Source organism: Corella eumyota, chromosome 2, assembly GCF_963082875.1.
Source record: "Corella eumyota chromosome 2, kaCorEumy4.1, whole genome shotgun sequence".
NCBI lineage: Eukaryota > Metazoa > Chordata > Ascidiacea > Phlebobranchia > Corellidae > Corella > Corella eumyota.
In genome coordinates, this window is record NC_137491.1 from 6,341,717 (window position 1) to 6,364,057 (window position 22,341).

The following is a 22,341-nucleotide window of genomic DNA, read 5'->3' on the forward strand; positions in this document are numbered from 1 at the left end:
CTAAAATTAAGTGATTTCTTTTAACTTTAAAGCGATGGTAATTATTGGCCCAGTTTAACTAACGACGTCACAATAAAGGTTTAAAATCAAATTTGTATTTGATTTTGTTCGTTCTTGAACTATATGAAGAAAACAGTCGAAGTTAAAAGAGGTTTAATGACCGTTATCGACTTTTTAAAACAGAATAATTTAATTTATTATATTTTGCTTCGGATTTTAGAGATTTTTACATAAAAGTTTTTGTAATCAAATTATGAGAAAACATTTACTGGAATAAAATACAAAAGTTCTCATTTAATAGTATTCAGCAAAATTCAAGATAAAAAAAAAATCAACTCAAAACAGGTGAGTGAGTGTATTGCACTATTTATCTCGGCTTTATCTTGCTACTTGAGTTTTATTTTCACATTTCAACTCAACCGCGCAAGGCAGGGTGTTCGCTTACGATTGATGACGTCAAGATAGTGACGTAACACAACACGGGAGGGAAACAAGTTTTAAGGTTGATAAATGTCCCGAAAGCAATATTATTTTTAATTTGAAAAATAACGTAATAAAAAATGTCATTTGCGCAACTTAATTTTTAGACAATATTTATTACCTGTGTATTTATAAGTGCGAACAACCCGCCAACAGTTTTTTTAAGTCAATTGTTCTGCGTGATAAATAGCACCAAATTGCAAAGCGTCGCACAAATTTAACCCTTTAACGACGGTATGGCCCAATTTCAAAAACAAAGTAAGCACAATCATCAGTAAATTTAAATCACCTTTTGTGGCGTACAAACAGGTCTACGCTAGCTGCTCAAATAACGTCGTTTGCGGAGTTTGGTTAAGGCGGAAACGTAAAGTTATCTTAAGTCACGGCCCGTTGCAAATTTACTGGGTCAAATTGACGGCAAAGTGGGGTAAAATGCAGCAGAGCGTGACCAATTCACCCAAGTAAAGGGGTTAGTGGTTTAAGGAGTGTTCGCAGTGACATCTGCTTCCGATAAAGTAAACATCAACAGTTTTAAAAAAAGAAGAGTTTTTATTAAGTGCGTGCATTTATATTCAAGATGCTGCTACATAATTTAATAACATCAACGGCAAATTACTAATTTCTTTAAAAAGAATACCAAACGGTCTACAAAATATATATTGTTTGATATATTTTCTGTCGGTACAGTTGTATTCAAATTGTCCGAATGAAGTTAGCAATAATCGATAAAAAGTTCATCTGTATTGAAGCGTACGTTTGAGTTATTGGGTTTCTAATTTCGCTAAGTAAACCAAAGCGATCGAGGTCGCCCGTAATTTATTGCCGCCCTTCGTATCATTTTGCAGCTCGTAAATTATTCTGTTGTACGTTTTGTTAAAAATTTATAATGAATTCACAACATCGGCAACACCAAATTGGTTGGTGAAAATATTTTTGAGTAATTGAAAATACAAGTTATTTTGTGGTCTAATAAACAAAATTGTGTAAATTTTCCCATCAAACAACGCTCCAAAAAATTGTTGAAACATTGTTAAAGGTGAATTTGTATAAAAACATTGTTTAAATGTGACTGTCAGTATGGTTAATTAAGTGTGGTAAAAGGCGAGGTATATAAAAAACAAGGTGAAAAAGGGAGATATTCCCACGATAAAAAAAAACGGGAAAAGTTGTGAACTTTCCAACATATTGTCACTTACTCCCGTCACGTTAAAAACGGGCGCTAAATAATTGATGCTGCCGTGATCATTACTCGATTGATGACGTCATAATGAAATCAACGTCGCAAAAAGACACGTGACCGGTTCGAAAGGGTGGATAATTGCTGTTGGGTGGAGTTAGTTAATTAGTGATCGTAAAAACGTTTTTGGTTATTCGAACAACTCGTAAACGACACTTAAATGCATTTTATCTGTTTTCAAAATTTAATTTAAGCATCCGCAGCACGCGACTACCCAACACAAGACTTTACCGTAATTTATAATTGACATTATTATGAGTTCCAGCCAATGGTTTGACGGTTTACACAACAAAATTATAAGATAGTTAACCTGCGATAATTAAGGGTGATCGAATTAACGAATTTATCTCCAGAGGCTAATGTTGTTGCCCAAAATATAATTTTAATAGTGCGGATCCGCAAATTTCGGTACTACGTGGATAATTAACTTTCTATGCAACTCAATTAAATTTTCGAGTATTTTCAATTATTTTTTTTCGTATTTTCGGTTTTCTTTTCGTTCAAATCAGAACCAAGTTACGTAAAAAAATATCGATTTCCGCGTGTTGTAATATGCAATGTTTTTACGTTGGTCAAACCCGCGATTGTATTAGCCTACTAAGCAGTTGTTTTTCAGCTAGCAAGTCTTTATTTTCCACGCTCGTGTTACTTTAACTTTATTTGCACAACACTTACGCAGTCGAAGTAACGAATTGTGGCATGATTCACACTCAAACTTCATTACCAGATACCCAACTGCGCGATCGCACTTTTCAATTAGCGCAAAAAAAAGATTTCTTTTATTTGTTGCCAACATGATTCTCACGGTATCTGATTACGTCATCAATGGTGGGTCCAATGGCGTAGGGGGCTAACTGGTCACTCCAGTTGTCAAACAAAACACTGACCCCCTTAAACCAATGTTTATAGAAAAGATAATTAAAATTTTTTGTCGTTACTTAAATAAAAAAAATCCGTCTAAAAATCAAAACCATTAACTCATGAGAATTTAATTTGACAATACTTAGAACTGGATTAAAAATGAATTAATTATTAATAGTTAGGCGAATCATGCATCAGGTCGAAAAGTTACATGTACTGGACATATGTTTATTACGATACTTAATTCCCACAGTACAGTCGGCTGTCCAGATTTGTTACCATTGTTATTCGCAATGCCGCCACATGTATTGCATGGACTCCAACGCCGAAAATTACAAAAGGGGAATCATGCATGCGTGCACTTGGGTCTGGCGCCTCCAATAACAAAGCCCGTAAGCTGAAAACATACCCGATCTGGTGCTATTGTACTGCGCACACGCAACTCTATTTTCGAGTCTCACTCTGCTTTGCGACAAACACTCGAATCTATATCGAGTTCATTACAGAGTCGAGGTGGTTAATTCGTGCATTTTCGAGTAGGGTTAAGAGTTGGACGCGGACCGGTAGGCTTACAGTCGTGTGAATTGTTACTAGAACTAAACCAAGCAAAGTCAAAGGTTTAAACCGCAATATAAGGGTTAAAAAGGCCAAGTTTACTTAAAACCGATGTTTCGTTACGGGATTTAGGCTTGTCTAATTGAGCCACGCTGTATAAACTTGGAGTAAGATAGGTCGAGGCCTATGTCTGTTAACGCCAATATATACAAAGGAAAATATAAGTTAAGAAACAAATATACGCAGATGCTTTAACATAATTTCCTTGTCTTACAGGTTAATAGTTATGGTGTTTCTCCTCTCAACACACCACATGGTCGGGCTTTTCTTTGTATTTTTACAACTGATATCGTTATGTCAATGCACGACAAGAAGTACCTACGATCTCAGGGTAGTCTTGGATGAAGAAAGTCCTCAAGGTAAATTCACAAGTTTAAGTTTAAAATTTAATAACAATTAAAAATTCAAAATATTTGAAGGTTGTAATTTTATTATTTTAAATATCTACTATTTTTTATTATGTATAGGAACCGTCGTTGCCGATATGATTAATATTTTCGGGCTTTTATGGAGCGACCGAGACGGAAGGACGTTTAAACTTCTCGAACAAAAGATAACGTCATCTTCTTCCCATTTAAGCTCGTCTTCTGCCAACAAAAGAAAGCTAGTCCAATTAGACGACAGAACTGGAATGATAACGTTACGCCATCGGATTGACAGAGAAAAAGAATGCGGAAGATCGAAAGAATGTATCATTATTGTACAGGTAATCTAGTTTGAATATTAAATAAAGGGACTCAAAAAACAGCGATTGTCGCAGATACAATTATTTTTGCGTTAGCGATATATAATTACGATGTCATATTAATTATTCACGTCCTCAATTCAAGAAATGTATCGAAGTGGATTTAATGTGATAGTGGCTAGTATTTGTGTTTTTACAGATAATTCTTTTTCAGGGTTTATTGTTTGTATAGAAAATTATATAATGTAATATTTATTACATCCCAACCCCTGTCATTTACCTATTAGACTGGTTAAAATCGATTTGTTTTTCATTTTATCTGTCATCTATAAAATATTTTTAGAAAAAAAAATTTTAATAAAATCAGAAAAAAGGATATTACTAAAAATGTGTCCTACAAAATAAATTTTGTCTTGAAATTTACCACAAAGGAGTACCCACAAGATGTCACAAAACATTTATTAACAGTTAATCTTACTATTACAGGCTGTTATGTTACCACAACGTGTTTTCTCGCTTCTTAATCTCGAGATAGTTATTCGCGACATCAACGACCACACGCCAACCTTTCCCGTTCGCCCAATCGAAGTCAATGTTAGTGAGAGCGTCAACGTCGGTGACGTCATCAGTCTCGATCAATACCAAGCACGTGACTTGGACTCAGGTGCGAGATATTTGCAAACTTTAATAATAAATGATATTAGAGAAAGATATTAAATTTTGAACACAAACCAAAATTTGTTTAACAAAAAAACATTATTTTTCCCATGTTTTAAAGGAATACTATATGCTTATAAGATGGCACTTAACAATTCAAGCTTTAAAACTCTATTCCTGAATTAAAGTATTACCTGGCGTATATTATGCCAATAAGATTAATGGCCTGAAAATTACGTGTTTAAACCTAATACCTTTCCACAGGAAACAACTCTGTAATTGAATATTCCTTGGCTACGAACGAATATATGGGCCTCAACCAGTTTGTAGACGAAGTCGGAAGACCGCATTTACAACTTGTAGTTAAAGACAACCTAGGTTGGTATTGCTTTATGCGTTGCAAATAAAAACGCATTTTTTTTATGTACTATCTAATTTTGAAAATAATATGCAAGAATAATCATATCACAGGAATATAATTGCATCACCAATCTAATTTTCTTGCTATTTTTACCTACTTTGCAAAAATGTGGTCAAATAAATGCATATTATCTATGACATTATATTACATTAGGGAAGGCGTATTATGTTGTCTTATCCATAATCAAATAGCTTGTGCCTCTCTGCACGTAGAATGCTTCGAAGATAAGACTGTATTACTTTGCTACATCTGATTGACTATTGGGTTATTTAGGGTTATAGATCTTTATCAAACGTAATAAATATTTTATTTTGTAAAAAAAAAACTTAGATTATGAAGAAAAGCACGTTCACCATCTTACACTTACCGCAACCGATAAAGGCAACCCACCACGAACCGACCACGTGACCGTTCGAGTCCACGTGACCGACGCAAACGACAACAGTCCCGTGTTCGAAGAGTCCGAATATTTGGTCGCGCTCCGGGAGAACATGAGGCCCGGAAATGTAATCACACACGTGCGAGCCACGGATTCGGATAGCGGGGTCAACGGAATGGTGCGATATTATCTCGCAGATGAATCGGGAGGACGGGGTCAAGGGTTAAAGCCACTTGTAACTGTCAATGATAAATCGGGGGCCGTTTCGTTAAGGGAGAAGCTTGATCGAGAACAACATGACGGGTAAGTGAAAAAATCAAGTTCCTACGACAAATTAAATTTATTAAAGATTTAGAGATGTACTTTTGTTGAACACTTGTTAATTATATTTTAAACATTTAGAATAAAAATTCTCATTGAAGCCAGCGATATGAGCAAAACAAAAAAGCGAACTGCCCGAACTTGGTTAATTCTTAACGTCGAGGACGTAAATGACAATTCACCTACCATCAAAGTTAACTTTATTGTCGATTCAGATGACTCCACTGGTAATTTAACAACTAAAATATATTAAAAGAATCTTTTTGATTTATTTAGTTATAATTTACCCCTTGTTTGGTCATTTTAAACTAAACCTTTCTTCCATTTGTTTAGCTTACATTTCCGAAGCTTCTCCCATCGGAACTTACGTTGCTTACGTCAGTGCATCCGATGCCGATCATAGCAGCAACGGTGACGTCACAACTACCATAGCAACAAAACGATTCAATGAGCAAGGTAAAAAACAATACGGAAATCAAAACAGTTATCTTTATATATCAATCCTATTAGTAAACTCTTAAAAGAAAATAATATCTTAAATTTGTTTACATTTCCTATGTTGTTACGGATCAAGAAATAGGCCAATGTTCATATCTAATCACAAAGCTAGCAAAGCATAACATATAATGACATAATTGGGTTTGTTTAGGGTTGTATTATGGCGATAGTGGGCTGTTTATGCTGGCGAATGATGGTCTGATAGGCACTAGTCAAACTTTGGACAGAGAAGTCGAAAATTCATATTTAGTCGTAATTACTGCATGCGATGGCGGACAACCAAAAAAGTAAGGTTTTTTACCCATTTACTTTAAAAAAAATATAATTGTTTTAAATTATTATAAAAGTAATTCTTAAAATAATATGTGCTAAAAATGAATATCTAAAGATTGTAATATTAATTGTAGATGCTCAAACAAAAATATTTCCATTGAAATTTTGGATGAAAACGACCACGCTCCAGTGTTTGATCAAACCACATACAAAGTGACCTTGCCAGAAAATGCTGACGTAGGCACCTACGTCACAACCGTGTCAGCAAATGACGAGGACTCCTTAAAAGCTCCAGTAAAATGGCTTAACGAGGTAAAATTTTTTATCACCAAACTGCTCACAATTTGTTTTAGCCAAGAAAAAATTTAATATGAATGTTTTTGATTTTAATGTTGCATTTATTTTAGGATGGTGAAATTGAACCTTCCAGAAATGGGCAGATCAGATTTTCGATTAAAGACGGTGACAACTCGTTCACCATTAACTCCCAGAGTGGTAAAGTCACACTTGTTAGATCATTAGATCACGAAGGAAGTTCAGAAAAGAAGGTACTAGTTAAAAAAATAAACAAACAAATAATAAATATTGTACTATCATTGGTTTCTAACATAAATATCAATTTTTAGGTAACAATTCTTGCTAAAGATGGCGGTCGACTAGTTGGCCAAGAAAGTAGGGCGGTTTTGATTGTTCAAGTTACCGACATCAACGATAATCGACCAATTTTTACTAACCCAGCTATGGACAACGCTACAGTGCATGCGACCATATTAACTGATGATATCATAACTAGAATCCAGGTAAAGATTTTTTGGTTTACAAATATATAAACATATTTTATTTAGGTCACAAATTAATTATTACCCACTTCTTAGACCATCGACTACGATAGTGAAAACGGTAACGGTCACGTGACTCTGGAGTTGGTCACGGTCGACGGTAACGCGCGTGGTCACGTGACCGACGGTGAGGAACCGCATTCTTACTTTATCCTCAACCCGACAAGCGGAGATCTTATATTAAACAGAAGTCGCCTGGATCTTGAAACGTTGGTCGGGCAACATCAAATAGTTGTTACGGTAAGGCATTGTGGAATCTAATAAAAAATGTAGAAGGAATACCTATTTTGACAGCTTTATAAACAATTATGTTTTTTATTTCTTAGGCATCCGATTCTGGCAAACCTAGTCTTTCTAGTACAACTACGATCAACGTGCTGGTGTCTGACTCATTATTGCCTAAATTTTTGCAATACGACGAAACCAAAACTGGAAGTCAAGTCACAGCAAGCTTGGCAATGTCAATGGAATTACTTATAATAGTGATATCACTATCGGTGGCTAGTCTTGTTTTGTGCATTGTTATTGCAGTAGTCATTGTAAAATGCAGAAAAGACAATAAGGTAAATAACATAGAGAAACATAATTCACTTTTTTTTATCAACAATCGGCATTCTCATGTAGTATTCTGGTCAAAAAATTGAAATCAGCATAAAACAATAAACCCGCCTAAATGTTTTAGAAATCTCGTAAAACCTTTACACTGTGATGAACTTTATTCTTATTTTCATCACAGAAAGTTCGAACTTACAATTGTCGCGACGCTGAAAGCAAAAACGGTTGGATTTCCTCGCAGAGGAATGTCAACCAATCCGCTCATGACGTCACTAATACGAGTTCCTGGCCGAAATCTGTGGCAAGTGGAGACGAATCGTCACAGCTGACCGACAGTGAAAGAAACGAGCCAGTTGCACCAAAATGCAAACCAAACAGGTATTTATCAATTCTCTAAAACATCAGTTTCGAAAAAAAAAGAATTAAATATTTCGTAAAATATATTTATAAACCAAGGACGTTGTTGTCATTTTTTAAAAACTCTAACTTTTTAGGCTTGGGTCCGACTCCGGATTTTCAGGTACTCATACGTCATTCAACGAAGAATCCATGACGTCACGACATGACGTAGTAAGCAGTTATCACGTGTCGGCCACTTTGCCAAGACAACCGACGCCATTAAGCACATTTTCAAGCGATGGAAAGGTCAGTGTATAAAAAAATAAACTTTTAAAAAAAAATTATCTGTTACAGTTCAGTTTGTATTTTTGTCTTTTGTAATATATTTTTTTTTAATTAACAAATGATTTTTTATTTTAGATTTCTCACGCAAAAATAGTTGGGTTGTTTCCACAAGGGGTCACCCACATGGACCAAGATAGCGGAAGAGGAGACAGTGATCCTGACTCGGGAAGTTATACTGGAAACAACGAACGAGGTAAAAAAATCAAAAAAATGTTCATTTTTTCTTAATAGATAACTGTCTATATCTTTTCAATCAGTAAGCCAATACCTCTCTGGTGGAGTTTATTTTTTTAAAGTAGGTTTAAAAGTATAAACGTATATTTTTTAATTTTTAGATTGTAACAAACTGTACGACACCCCAACCAACTTAACTCCAATGCCATCCTACGGTTATGAAACAAACCAACAACTAGGTTCAAGATGCACGGAGGAATGTAGACTTTATGGTCATAGTGATATATGTTGGATGCCTTCCCCAACAAAAGGTGTGTTGTACTTATCTATTATTCCTTACCCCTTTGTTGGTTATTTGGTTTTAACATATATATTTGACTTGGTTCTTGGAGTATAAAACATATTGCTTAAGTTATGATATATCTATCACACCTTTAATTCACGAGTAAACTTTTAAATAAGTTTAGTTTTTAACAACAGTCGTTATATTAGTTAAATTCAATAAAATCCCAATTTTGAATATTTTCTTTTATATTTAGACAATTTCTTTACCCGACAAGACCAAGCCAGAGCATCACCCTATCCTCAGCAAACCTACAGTGCTAATGATTTCCAAAACGAATACAACAGAGTTCTGGATACCATCAAAGAAACTCCATCTCCGGTTGAGTCATCGCTCGGGTACGAATACGACGCTGAGTCAATGCGTGAAAACGTACGAAGATCAATCTGTTTATCCCGACTACAAGTTCAACCAAATTGCCACCAGGAACCCTTACCATACAATTTACCGCATCAATACGATGCAGTTTTCGCGGACGAATATAACTTTAATAGACTACCACAGCACCTCGTGCATTCCCTTAATCCATCTCCAGCGCCGTCTAGCGGCCTAACAAATTCACATTTATCGTCGAACTGTCCTTCGACGACAAACACTTTTTACAGCGACAATACAAATGTAATTTCGCATAACGAGCATTACATGACAGTAACTTCGAAACCATTACTTCAACATTCCCGTATAGAATCCACCGGAAGTGTTACAATGCAAGAAACGCAACAAATCATAAACGACATTGATCAATTATTGACCCAAACGTAATCAAAATCAATGCCAATTAAAAATACTTTTGTTAAAATAAAAGTTTTTATAAATAATCACGCCTAAAAAAAGTTAACAAAGCCTTTACAATTAATAAGTATTTTTGTGTATACTTTTGTGTAGCTTAGTTATTGTATATTGCCAACTAACAAAATACTTTAAACGATGATATAAACATGCTGGTTGTGCCTATATCAGAATTAACATATTAATTTCTTTGTTTCAATTTTTACTTTAGTGACTGTGAATTTGTTTCATTTTTTGCCATTAAAAAATAATAAAATAAAAGTTTTGTTTTAAAAGTTAGCAGTAAGTAGTAATTGCAGAAAATAGAATTATATTTACAGCCTCTTTCAAATTATAAATCAATACATTTAAAGTAGTCGCCACATTATTTTGTATGGAGAAATGCAGAAGTCAGTAAATAAACAAAGTGTTGGGCCTCTAACCGCTAGCCTAAACAAAAAATTAATTTTGATCGATTTCACCTCATGCTGAGCTTGACCTCCTTAAATGCACAGTTTAACCAGTGCTCGTATTTCCTATCTCAACAAGTACAGTTGCAACTCAAATTTCATGAAACTCAAACCGTGATGTTTTATTTATTTAGAAATAAAAATTTAGATTAACGTCGCCATAAAAAGAACATATCGTTAATGTATTAGAATAAGAGTCATGTCAAATCCACGCTGTTAGTAGTTACGTGTTATGTAGATAGAGGTAGTTTAAAACCATTAAGATAACTTTCAAATTGTTTAAAAAAATTAATAAAGTTTGGGTATGGAAAGTGACGTAATAGTTGCCGTCACGTGGTTAATTGTATCCACGCTACTTAAAATCACTCTTTTAGTTGTATGGCACAGGTTCGAAAGTTTTAACAACTTTGATAAATTCCAACATTTTTAAAATAGTAAAATAAAAATATTTCAATGTCTTAAACGGATAACTTGTATTAAAATTTTTTTTTTAATATTTAAACTTTATACAGATGGAAACGGGAAAACAAATCTATCAAAAACCGACCAAGAACTTTTACTTTACAATCTCAATCAACAAATTTGGAGACCTTGGAAGAGCAAAGAGAAAACTCGAAATTACAATCTATAGCCACCGTTTCTTCCAAATACAATGATGTTTTTGTTATTGATATAGAAAGCGAAACAAGTCTTCAACATAAGCAGCAGCAAAGTGATTCAAATTTTAAGTAAGATATTCGATATGTAACCTGTATATATTTGTATGTTAATGAAACAATTCAACTGCTCAGGATGCAAACTAAGCTCTTTGATTTACTTACTAAAAAGTACAGTGGTATTTAAAGGCGTGCTTGAAAATACTTCACCAACACTTCACTTTTTCTCGAAAAATTATTCTTGTTAAATTCGATTAGGAATAAGATTTAAATGTAATTTGGTAGCAATATGGGTTAGCATGCATTCTAACGTTAGACAGTTTTACAGCGACGTTGAAGATATTCTAAACTACATAGGAAGTAAAGAGTATGTATATTCTTTAACAAAAAAGTGAACAAAGTTAACTTCTTGTATGTTTTGCATAAAACATTGATTTAATTTTTAGAACTGCTCAAACTATTTGTTCAAGTCCAGTTCAAAAAACGACTCAGGACTTGAACAAACAAATCCATCAAGATAAGAAATTACTGAGTTGTCAAATAGGTAAATTTGTTTACAAACTATAAAGTTAGTTGTTTAATGTTGTTATGTGAAACTCCAACCTTTTAAGCGGATAAAAAAACAAATGTTTTGTTATATTCTATTTAATTCATCTCGGCATTTAAGATTTAAAATCAGCTATCCAAAATGGAAATATAGATGAGCTTCATTCTGCAATTGAATGTTCAATATTTTTTGGTTTTCGAATGCAGCTACGAAATGAGATATACGACGCTCGGGAAAAGATTAGACAAAAACAAAACCTGCGTAAGTGCATTTTAAAGAGGAAAATAAAGCACACATAATATAATAGGCCTATAGATTTTTATTTTTATCCTCTAGAGCGAATGCGAGAGTCGCTTTTAAATGTAAAGCAAAGTGTAATTTCGGAACTTCGAAGTTATATAAACCCACCAAGAGCTGTTCACGATGTGATGATGTGTGTTTACATACTACTTAAAGTTAAACGTGAGGAGCAACTACAGGTATAACCTTTTCGCAAAAACATATAAATGTAATATCAAACGAAAAATCCTTTTTTAAAGTTCAAGGCAAAATGTTTGAATAATTATAAACTTAAAGAAATAGTAAAGACATATGTGGCAAAGTGCGGTGATTTGGATGTAGTTTTGTCAACTGCTTTTTTAGAACTATTTATTATAATTCCACTTCAACAAAAAACTATTACATTTTGTAATTTAAGGCCTGGTCATCAGTACAAGCCTTGATGAGTCAAACCGGAAAATACAATCTCAAACGACTAATCGAACGTCACAATAGAGACGACGTCACAGAAAGTGAACTGTTACGTGTCAAGCACTTATTGGCCAATTATAATTTCCAGTGCATTCATGACGTCAGCAAGGGAGCAGCAGTGTTTTACGTATGGGTAAGATATTAAAATCTTCTTTTTATAGATCGAAATAATAAAAAAACTAGGATTGTAATTTTAGCTGCTTTAACTATTTAAAACTTATGCAGTAGTGTATACCTTTGATATAAATCTATAATTTGTGACTTTATAGAAATAGATTATAATAATCTTTCTATTTAGAGTTGTGAACCAAAATATATCAAAATATTTGGTATATGTTAATAATTGTAGAGGCTTTTTACTATATAAATGGAAAATTATGATCCTCACAAAACATACACACTTCTCATTTGTATACTTTAGTTGATCGACCTCATAGAAGACCAGGAACTAAGTGAACTGTCATTTAAGAAATTAAACATCGATGACTAACAATTTAATAACTGAAGCAGTTAGAGTGACTGTGTTTTCTGACAATGTTGTTATTATCAACATTTGTGTTTTAATATAAATACGTGATAAGACTACAACTTTTTAACCTCTTTAGAGATTGTAAGAATTCGAAATTTTAAACAAATTTGTAATACGCATAAAAAATAAAAATATCACTTATAATTTAATATTTTACATTAATAAAGATGCTAATGCAAATATATATATTTAAACAACAATTGAGTTAAAGAATGTCACAGTTACGTGCTGGTTTTTCAGCAACCCTCGGATTCATGACAGTCATTACACAAGTTTCAAATACAGTGTGTACTCCGTCGTTTCGTTTGGCCGAGCATTCCATATATTTGATCGCATTTATCTGCTTTGCTAATGCCAGGCCTTGCTCGTGTCTTAAAAGGCAAAATCGTCTGGTTAGATAAAGCTATACTGAAGTTTGTTAATTTTGTTATGCTTACGTGACGGGCGCCGAGCCTTTGTTTTTTAAAGATGCAAGCGTGTTTTCATCGTAGCGTAAATCTGCTTTCGTGCCAACTAATATTACTTCCGCGTGTGGGCAGTGGTGGCGTATTTCAGGTATCCATTTCGACCTCACATTATCTAAAGAGGAAGGCGTAGCCACCGAAAAACAGGCGAGAAAAATATGCGTACTTGGGTAAGAAAGTGGTCGAAGTCTAAAAAAATATAAAATAAAATCCAATAAAAAAGGCAAACTTTATGATAAATTACACACAAGGATTTACCTGTCGTATTCTTCTTGGCCGGCAGTATCCCATAAGGCAATGTTGTAAGCCCTTCCATCTATTGTACTAGATGCAGCGTAGTTGTCGAAAACTGTAGGTATATAATCAGGCGGGAAAACTCCGTTTGCATAAGTTATACAAAGGCAAGTCTTCCCCACAGCACCATCTCCAACAACTACTATTTTGATTGGTTGCATTTATATAAGTTTAGTACCAATTTGATTGTACATACCTAAAGGTATTATAAAAAGAAATGGTAACGGTAACCTTTTCAACTATTTTAATGTAATAACGATGTGCCTCCGTAAATAACGCCCTTCTTGACTAAATTAATCGTATCTAACTGCTTACTAACAAATCTAACTGTTTCTGTTTACTACATTAAACTATTGTATTTCAATAGCTTAGGCATTGTGCAAGCAATGTGTACTGTTATTATGGCTTCTTCCTATACTACCTACCTTTCCGCTTACAATTAACAACTAGATACTACTGAGATAGGTGAAAAAGGTCTAATCAATGAAAGACTTATTAACTAAAGTGATTCAAAAATCACATGCGTCATAACAAGTGTGATTTGCATATTCTTATACGCTTATATCTGTAAATAATTAATGTTTGTCGAGTACCGGAAACTAAAACTTGCAACACTTTCTAGTAATTAAAATGTATGTGTATTATATGTGAGCATTAAAATTAACGTTACGTAATGACGTCATATGCTATAAAATAATGCGACTTAGGCAAATTAATAGAAAAAACTAAAATACAAATAAAAGCACCTATCGCAAGTTAAGTATTACAAATATATATAAACAAAATTTAATTTTTGATGTTAAAAATTCCATTATTTTTATTATATTAAATTACTAAATAATAATTTTAGTAATTGTTTTTCTTCTTTTAAACATGACATTTAACGATACTAGTACCTCAAAAAATTTTTTTTAGACTAATTGAACTTAGTCTTTGTTTTTTGTTGTTTGTTGTTAAGTTTCCTTTTCATTGTTAAAATATTCTGCCAGTTTTATCAAAGCTTTCCCACGATGTGATATCGAATTTTTTAATTCAGGTGTCATTTCTGCATACCTTTAGGTAAATAAAAATGTTTTTGCCTAGTTACAAGTTCTCTATTTTATGCTCATATATAATTTTGTTAAAATACTCAAAATTAAGAAATGTGATAATATAAAATTCATACACAATAAAAAAACGAATCAATTTATTGCTTGTTCTTTTAAAATTATTAAAACAAATTTAAATGCTAATAAAAATAAACTTACGTTTGATCAAAACCATTTGGTTGAAAACAGGGATCCCAACCAAATGTTCTGGGGCCTCTAGGTGGCACTATTTCTCCCTAGCATTAAAATTAATTGACTAAACATAATATTTGCTAAAAAACACTATAGAACAGCCTATATGTAAAAAAAGAATACTATAATAAAATATCAAATTAAATACAAAACCTATTAAATATTTTATTTTTTTAAGTCATATTTTATAATTAACTTACATTACATTTCCCCTTAAACAAAATAACTTCATCCGAAGAGTTTCCAGTTGAGTAAGCAAAGGTGCAAAGAGCATATCCACTTTTATCTTCCCAACCCTCCAACATTCTGTACAAACCTTCGGGGCCAAGTTTTGATAAAAACCATTTACTAAAGCAGTTAAAAACATATTTATAAATTCAAGCACAAACTAAAATTTGGTCACAGTCAGTTTATACCCAACATGTTCACACAAATATAGCCTATATATATTTTATGAAAAATACATAACTTTATTAAAAACTTTTGTCCTTTTATTAAGTTTACCAAGAACTTTAAAATATCATTTAAAAAACCTTTACATACATATATGGCCCTGGTAAACCTTTCATTGCATTAAAGCACAAACATGTATCTTCAATTAAGACTGGCCCATCCAAGTGTTTGCTTGCTTCTTTACATTTTGCTATTGAAACTTCATCAGCTTCACCTTGATATTCTGGTACTGAAATTAACATGGTTTTAAGTTTAATAAAACGGTAAGACAATAACATAAAGTTTTAATATTTATAAACAGCAAATAGCATGGTAATAATATAGTTAGGGGCCTATGTAAAAGGTGGAGTGCTTGTGCGGAGTGCGGAGTATTTTTTGCCTATGTAAAAGGTGGAGTGCATGTGCAGAGTGCGGAATGTTTTATTTTTTAATGACGTCACGATCTGCGTGGGGGACGTCATTAAAATATTATTTCATTGTGTTTATAGCATAAAATAAATATTAAAACAACTGTGATATTTAAGATGTAAAAAAACATTCGAAGCAGTTTATGACTTATTATTAAAGTTTTTGAGCGGAAATGACGTCATAACCCCTCTGTGCCACATTTTTATTGCCCCAATCTTAAAGTAAATTTAATTTGCAATCGAATGATACTAACTAAAAGTTGGCACAAAGAGGATAAAGGGGTCAACGGGAGCAATATTTGACAAAAATACGTACTTCAATTATCAGTTTTTGAGCGGAAATGACGTCATAACCCCTTTGTGCCACATTTTTATTGCCCCAATCTTAAAGTAAATTTAATTTGCAATCGAATGATACTAATTAGAAGTTGGCACAAAGGGGATAAAGGGGTCAACGGGAGCAATATTTGACTAAAATACGTATTTCGATTATCAGTTTTTAGACGGAAATGACGTCGTGACCCCTGTGTGCTAAATTTTACTAATTTCATGAAGTAATTCAACATATTAGAAATATTGTGTATTATAAATATTTTTTTTACATTACAAACGTTTTTGTATTTTATCCAAATCTTAACAAAAAGAAATAAATAGGTAATTTTGCATCATGATTTAAAAATCAAATTAAAGCCAATTTAAACGACGTATAACAGTTTCTCGTTCTTCGTCAGTTAATGTAGGTAAAATGAATTGGTGATTTTTTGATAAGTTTTTAGCAGCATTTTTCTAAAAGTAAATTGCCATAAAATTAGTGTTAAGAATATATTGACTGCATTGTTATTAATATACGAAGAAGCCCTTTATATATAAACACAAAAAAAAATAATGTTGTAAATACCGATTTAGTTTCCATAGTTGTAGGCCTACTATTTTGGATTTCTTGTAGCGCATATTTTACCGCTTCAGGAAAAAATACGTCATTTCCGCTCAAAAACTGATAATCAAAATACGTATTTTTGTCAAATATTGCTCCCGTTGACCCCTTTATTCCCTTTGTGCCAACTTCTAGTTAGTATCATTCGATTGCAAATTAAATTTACTTTAAGATTGGGGCAACAAAAATGTGGCACAAAGGGGTTATGACGTCATTTCCGCTCAAAAACTGATAATCAAAATACGTATTTTTGTCGAATATTGCTCCCGTTGACCCCTTTATCCCCTTTGTGCCAACTTTTAGTTAGCATCATTCGATTGCAAATTAAATTTACTTTAAGATTGGGGCAATAAAAATGTGGCACAGAGGGGTTATGACGTCATTTCCGCTCAAAAACTGATAATCGAAATAGGTATTTTCGTCAACTATTGCTCCCATTGACCCCTTTATCCCCTTTGTGCCAACTTTTAGTTAGTATCATTCGATTGCAAATTGAATTTACTTTAAGATTGGGACAATAAAAATGTGGCACAAAGGGGTTATGACGTCATTTCCGCTCAAAAACTGGTAATCGAAATACGTATTTTCGTCGAATATTGCTCCCGTTGACCCCTTTATCCCCTTTGTGCCAACTTTTAGTTAGCATCATTCGATAGCAAATTGAATTTACTTTAAGATTGGGGCAATAAAAATGTGGCACAGAGGGGTTATGACGTCATTTCCGCTCAAAAACTGATATTCGAAATACGTATTTTTGTCAAATATTGCTCCCGTTGACCCCTTTATCCCCTTTGTGCCAACTTTTAGTTAGCATCATTCGATTGGAAATTGAATTTAATTTAAGATTTGGGCAATAAAAATGTGGCACAGAGGGGTTATGACGTCATTTCCGCTCAAAAACTGATAATCGAAATACGTATTTTTGTCAAATATTGCTCCCGTTGACCCCTTTATCCCCTTTGTGCCAACTTTTAGTTAGCATCATTCGATTGCAAATTAAATTTACTTTAAGATTGGGGCAATAAAAATGTGGCACAGAGGGGTTATGACGTCATTTCCGCTCAAAAACTGATAAGCGAAATAGGTATTTTCGTCAACTATTGCTCCCATTGACCCCTTTATCCCCTTTGTGCCAACTTTTAGTTAGCATCATTCGATTGCAAATTGAATTTACTTTAAGATTGGGACAATAAAAATGTGGCACAAAGGGGTTATGACGTCATTTCCGCTCAAAAACTGGTAATCGAAATACGTATTTTCGTCGAATATTGCTCCCGTTGACCCCTTTATCCCCTTTGTGCTAACTTTTAGTTAGCATCATTCGATAGCAAATTGAATTTACTTTAAGATTGGGGCAATAAAAATGTGGCACAGAGGGGTTATGACGTCATTTCCGCTCAAAAACTGATATTCGAAATACGTATTTTTGTCAAATATTGCTCCCGTTGACCACTTTATCCCCTTTGTGCCAACTTTTAGTTAGCATCATTCGATTGGAAATTGAATTTAATTTAAGATTTGGGCAATAAAAATGTGGCACAGAGGGGTTATGACGTCATTTCCGCTCAAAAACTGATAATCGAAATACGTATTTTTGTCAAATATTGCTCCCGTTGACCCCTTTATCCCCTTTGTGCCAACTTTTAGTTAGCATCATTCGATTGCAAATTAAATTTACTTTAAGATTGGGGCAATAAAAATGTGGCACAGAGGGGTTATGACGTCATTTCCGCTCAAAAACTGATAATCGAAATACGTATTTTCGTCGAATATTGCTCCCGTTAACCCCTTTATCCCCTTTGTGCCAACTTTTAGTTAACATCATTCGATTGGAAATTGAATTTACTTTAAGATTGGGGCAATAAAAATGTGGCACAGAGGGGTTATGACGTCATTTCCGCTCAAAAACTGATAATCGAAATACGTATTTTTGTTAAATATTGCTCCCGTTGACCCCTTTATCCTCTTTGTGCCAACTTTTAGTTAGTATCATTCGATTGCAAACTAAATTTACTTTAAGATTGGGGCAATAAAAATGAGGCACAAAGGGGTTATGACGTCATTTTATTAAAAAAAAAACACTCCGCACTCCGCATTCTGTACTCCACCTTTTACATAGTGTCTATAGTTAGTGAGTAAACTTATCATTTATTTATATTCAGATATTAATTGTTAATATTCTAAACAGAACAGCTAAATGTAAAACAAAGAAAACTTACAGTCTAACGGCGTGTTCTTTATTGAGATGCTTTCATTTGCTTTTAAAAACGATGCAATTTCTTTGAGTTTGTTCTTGTTTCCTGTAACTAAATTAATTACTTTCATTTTTAATAAGCTTTTTCGTTCTTGTTATGAATTTAGACCACGTGCAAAAAAAGTCCCCGATATGCATGAACAAATTTAAAAATTTTATTTTTTTGTATATCTCTTTATCCTCGATGTGAAAAGGTCGAATGCGCGACCTAAACATAGAGTAACATTTTAGTTACTTCGACCCAGTCTCGAGTTGTCTTTAGCAGTTGGGGATATTATAGAGATTATAATTGCCCGGTAATCATGCTGCTGATTAAGTGCTGGCTAAGCAGGAGTTCATACCGTTTATAGCGCCTTACTCGAGGGCTCTACAGCATGAGAGCAGTGGGAAATGAACCCACGACCTCATGGTGGTGCAGCAACTGCAGTTACAATATACATTTTTTATCCCCAATCTTAAGTTCGTCCTTCCAATTTGCCTAAAATATTTAAAACATACAATTTTTAAGGCTATTTTAATTACAGAAATTAATTATTAGTACCAAAAAAAAAGTGAAGAATTTTTGCACTACAAAATACTTTTGACATGTAAATTTAACTTGAAAAATAACATTGCATAAAGAAAGCAATTTTACAAAGCGATCATTAATTTCACCTTTTAAATAATAACAAGACGAATTTATATGTACTTTAATAATATTTAGAAAACAGAAAGTGCTTACATTGCATAGTAGCACACAAAGCAACCATCAAATACATGTGATACGTTAAAGTACTGCACAAAAACACTTTATACATTAGCAATTTAGTACCACTGTTAGATATTTTATAGAAAGTTTGTTGATTAAATTAGAAAAAAACTTTGAATTAATTAACAAACAGAACCACAAAAATGATAATAATACTTTGATTTCCAAAAAATATTAATAAAATGCATCCACAAAACACATTACAATTGGATTTAGTTTAACACTTAGTATTAGTAAACTATTTTATTAATTTTATTTATTTGGATTTTCTATAATAGCTAAGTGGGGAGCTGCATAAGACCCGATGGCAGTTCTTCCATCACTTAAATCTGTACCATGAGCAACTGCATAAGTTAAAGCACCAGTTGTGTCATGTAAAGTTTGAAGTATTTCACCATGAGCATTGACTTCGAACAGAAAATTGTGTTTTCGATTAGCAAATCTATGAAATAAAAAATACAAACATAACCTTTAAACTTCGTTGCTGTATTTTACAAGGTCTAAATAATTTCATGGGCTAATGTAACAAAAAGAAATTACTGAAATATTTCATCACCAAATTTTCTTATTTGGACTTTGGAATTATTTCTTGTTAGGAACTAAGAACAACAGGAATGACAAATAGGTCACAAGACTTTGTTATCTTTCTTAAACAAAACTGAACAAACAAATAGCAAATATGCCCTGTTTCTTTTAATGAGTGATTGAGTGATTTATGTCAAAAAAAAAACTGAAGAGAAATGGATTTTAAGGATATAATACTACTAAAAAAACAAAATTATTATAGTTACATATTACAACTATAACATTAATTAAAAATGACAACTTACTTGAAGAGTAATGAAGGGGGTAAAAGACCAACAATAACCTGTCTTAACGTTGGAATTGTGTACAATGCCTTTACAGTTGAAGTATAGATAGAAGTAGCACCTACCCAAAAATTTCCATTTCTGTTTATTCTAACATTGTCTGGCATAGCTAAAAATAAATGTTTATAAAATGAATAAGTTTCCATTTTGTTTTACAGTATGATATATTAAAAAATTTTATATTATTTTAAAAATAATGAAAGTTTTTAATATTTTATTATACTATTTTCGATTGGTGCAGTATCATGCAATACTTAAAGTTTTGTTTAGACACCATAAAAATGTTAAACAGTAAATTATGAGATAACTGATGCTGTGTTTTTCTTGTAAGCACATAAGTATATTAAAGCAAGTTTGGTGACCTTGAGTTTTATAAGAAAACTTTTTCAAGAAAAAACAATTTTTCAAGGTTAAACATCGCCAGGGTATTAAAAGACTAACTGTAACAGGATTTTTATACCTGGTACATGTAAAACATGTTTTTTCTTCCATGTTTTTGTGTCAAACCAATTAATTCTGTACCGAATGGTTTCTGGTACAATCAGAGTATTTTCATCATCAGCTAATTGCACCCCATTTGAAAAACAAAGTCCCGACACAACTACTTGTAACTTTTGACTTACTAGATCATATTTAAATATTCTACCAAGACATGCACCTGCAAATAAGTTTAATTTTATTTTTCCGAAAAATTTTAAGAAAGATTAAAACTTAAAACATAAAAAAGATATACTTAAAGATAAAAAATTAAGATTTTACATTCCCATAAATCTATTACTACTAACCTTCCAAACCACTGTAAATCACTTTGGTAACTGGAAAAGAAGTTGAAGCATCAGTGAAATAAACAGTTCTTCCATCTTTAAGAATGTCTAAATCATCAGGAAATTTCATAGGTGGATTAGTATCGCTTGGTTTTATTAAAATTTTGATCTTTCCTGTGGAAATATCTAAGGAACACATGCCATAAATGGCATCCATGATGTACAAGGTATTTCCTCTTAGCCTCATACCTAAAAAAATATTTGATGGTGTAGTAATAAGGTATTAGAAGAACAATATTCAACCAATTATTTAACAAATCAACATAATAACTTTAGGGGACTTGCTATCATATTTGGTCTTATAAACTATCCTTAAAAGTATATTTACCTAGAGGTCTTCCATTCTTAGCATTTTCATCTGTCTTTTCAGCACCTTTAATGACTCCATTCGTAATATTCACAATTTTTCCCTCTCCAATTACACCATCTTTAGACGGAAATACCTTAATTATTCTTCCGTCATTTAAACCCATAAACAAATTGCCGGCATTATCTTCAACAATACATTCTGGTGCGTCAATATTAGGTATCCTATGATGTAAAAAAATTATAATGTAAAACCTCTTAATTACTATTAAAATATATGGTACACACAGGAAAGTTGAAAGTAAATTTTCTCTAACTCATAATTTTTTATGTTATTCGATAGCTAAAGAATAAAAAATTAAACCAACTTTTTCCCATTTGCCAATTTTTCATTAACTTCAAATCCCCCTTTTAAATCAGCTCCTTTTATATCACCAACATAGACTGCATTAATAGGAGAATTATAATAACAATAAAAGCCAGCAGCAACCATTATCATTGAGGTAATAACAAGAGAAACAAGAAAGCTATTTGTAGCTGGCTGGCTGTCAGATCTGTGAACGGCTTTTTCATTATTTTTCTTTGGTGCTGTAGTAACATTTTTACGTTTTCGAACAGTTTTATTATCCATATTGGCCTAAAATTTACAAACAAATTCACACTATCCAAAATCTAAATGATAAAAGATTTGTTAGTTTCATACATGATATTTTTAATTGATTAACTTTTTCTTGATTAAATATAACAATATAGAACAACAAATAAA

At 32.7% G+C, this 22,341-nt stretch overlaps 4 protein-coding genes across 7 annotated transcripts; 2 read left to right on the forward strand and 2 right to left on the reverse strand.

Moving 5' to 3' along the window:
• The first annotated feature begins 219 nt into the window (after window positions 1–219).
• Window positions 220–10,049, forward strand: LOC145741703 (protocadherin gamma-B7-like). 2 transcript variants are annotated; one of them, XM_082559341.1, is made up of 19 exons: window positions 220–345; window positions 3,410–3,552; window positions 3,661–3,899; window positions 4,365–4,542; window positions 4,800–4,913; window positions 5,287–5,638; window positions 5,738–5,883; window positions 5,990–6,112; window positions 6,306–6,441; window positions 6,562–6,739; window positions 6,835–6,975; window positions 7,054–7,227; window positions 7,303–7,506; window positions 7,593–7,829; window positions 8,003–8,199; window positions 8,316–8,466; window positions 8,581–8,698; window positions 8,841–9,029; window positions 9,246–10,049. In XM_082559341.1, exons 2-19 carry the CDS (start codon window positions 3,420–3,422, stop codon window positions 9,782–9,784), a joined length of 3,549 nt encoding a protein of 1,182 aa, XP_082415467.1. In that variant the 5' UTR covers window positions 220–345; window positions 3,410–3,419; the 3' UTR covers window positions 9,785–10,049. The 2 variants fall into 2 exon arrangements, with proteins under 2 accessions (XP_082415467.1, XP_082415466.1); XM_082559340.1 differs by having other exon boundaries at window positions 8,841–8,990; window positions 9,219–10,049.
• Window positions 10,050–10,564: 515 nt separating this feature from the next.
• Window positions 10,565–12,936, forward strand: LOC145742255 (uncharacterized). Its single transcript, XM_082560038.1, has 7 exons — window positions 10,565–10,647; window positions 10,773–10,988; window positions 11,363–11,460; window positions 11,584–11,724; window positions 11,800–11,942; window positions 12,161–12,346; window positions 12,635–12,936. Exons 1-7 carry the CDS (start codon window positions 10,565–10,567, stop codon window positions 12,701–12,703), a joined length of 936 nt encoding a protein of 311 aa, XP_082416164.1. The 3' UTR covers window positions 12,704–12,936.
• On the reverse strand, window positions 12,831–18,935 carry LOC145743547 (inosine triphosphate pyrophosphatase-like). 3 transcript variants are annotated; one of them, XM_082561538.1, is made up of 8 exons: window positions 18,794–18,935; window positions 15,324–15,462; window positions 14,981–15,128; window positions 14,748–14,824; window positions 14,397–14,553; window positions 13,465–13,696; window positions 13,180–13,395; window positions 12,831–13,113 (listed from the first exon to the last, which is right to left on the reverse strand). In XM_082561538.1, the coding sequence occupies exons 1-5, from the start codon at window positions 18,897–18,899 to the stop codon at window positions 14,454–14,456; spliced, it is 570 nt and encodes a 189-aa protein (XP_082417664.1). In that variant the 5' UTR covers window positions 18,900–18,935; the 3' UTR covers window positions 12,831–13,113; window positions 13,180–13,395; window positions 13,465–13,696; window positions 14,397–14,453. The 3 variants fall into 3 exon arrangements, with proteins under 3 accessions (XP_082417664.1, XP_082417663.1, XP_082417662.1); XM_082561537.1 differs by having other exon boundaries at window positions 13,465–14,553; XM_082561536.1 differs by lacking the exons at window positions 14,397–14,553; window positions 14,748–14,824; window positions 14,981–15,128; window positions 15,324–15,462; window positions 18,794–18,935 and having other exon boundaries at window positions 13,465–13,676.
• A 390-nt stretch (window positions 18,936–19,325) lies between these two features.
• Window positions 19,326–22,294, reverse strand: LOC145743545 (adipocyte plasma membrane-associated protein-like). Its single transcript, XM_082561535.1, has 6 exons — window positions 21,944–22,294; window positions 21,598–21,800; window positions 21,231–21,458; window positions 20,906–21,103; window positions 20,407–20,554; window positions 19,326–20,018 (listed from the first exon to the last, which is right to left on the reverse strand). Exons 1-6 carry the CDS (start codon window positions 22,204–22,206, stop codon window positions 19,829–19,831), a joined length of 1,230 nt encoding a protein of 409 aa, XP_082417661.1. The 5' UTR covers window positions 22,207–22,294; the 3' UTR covers window positions 19,326–19,828.
• Window positions 22,295–22,341: the final 47 nt, after the last annotated feature.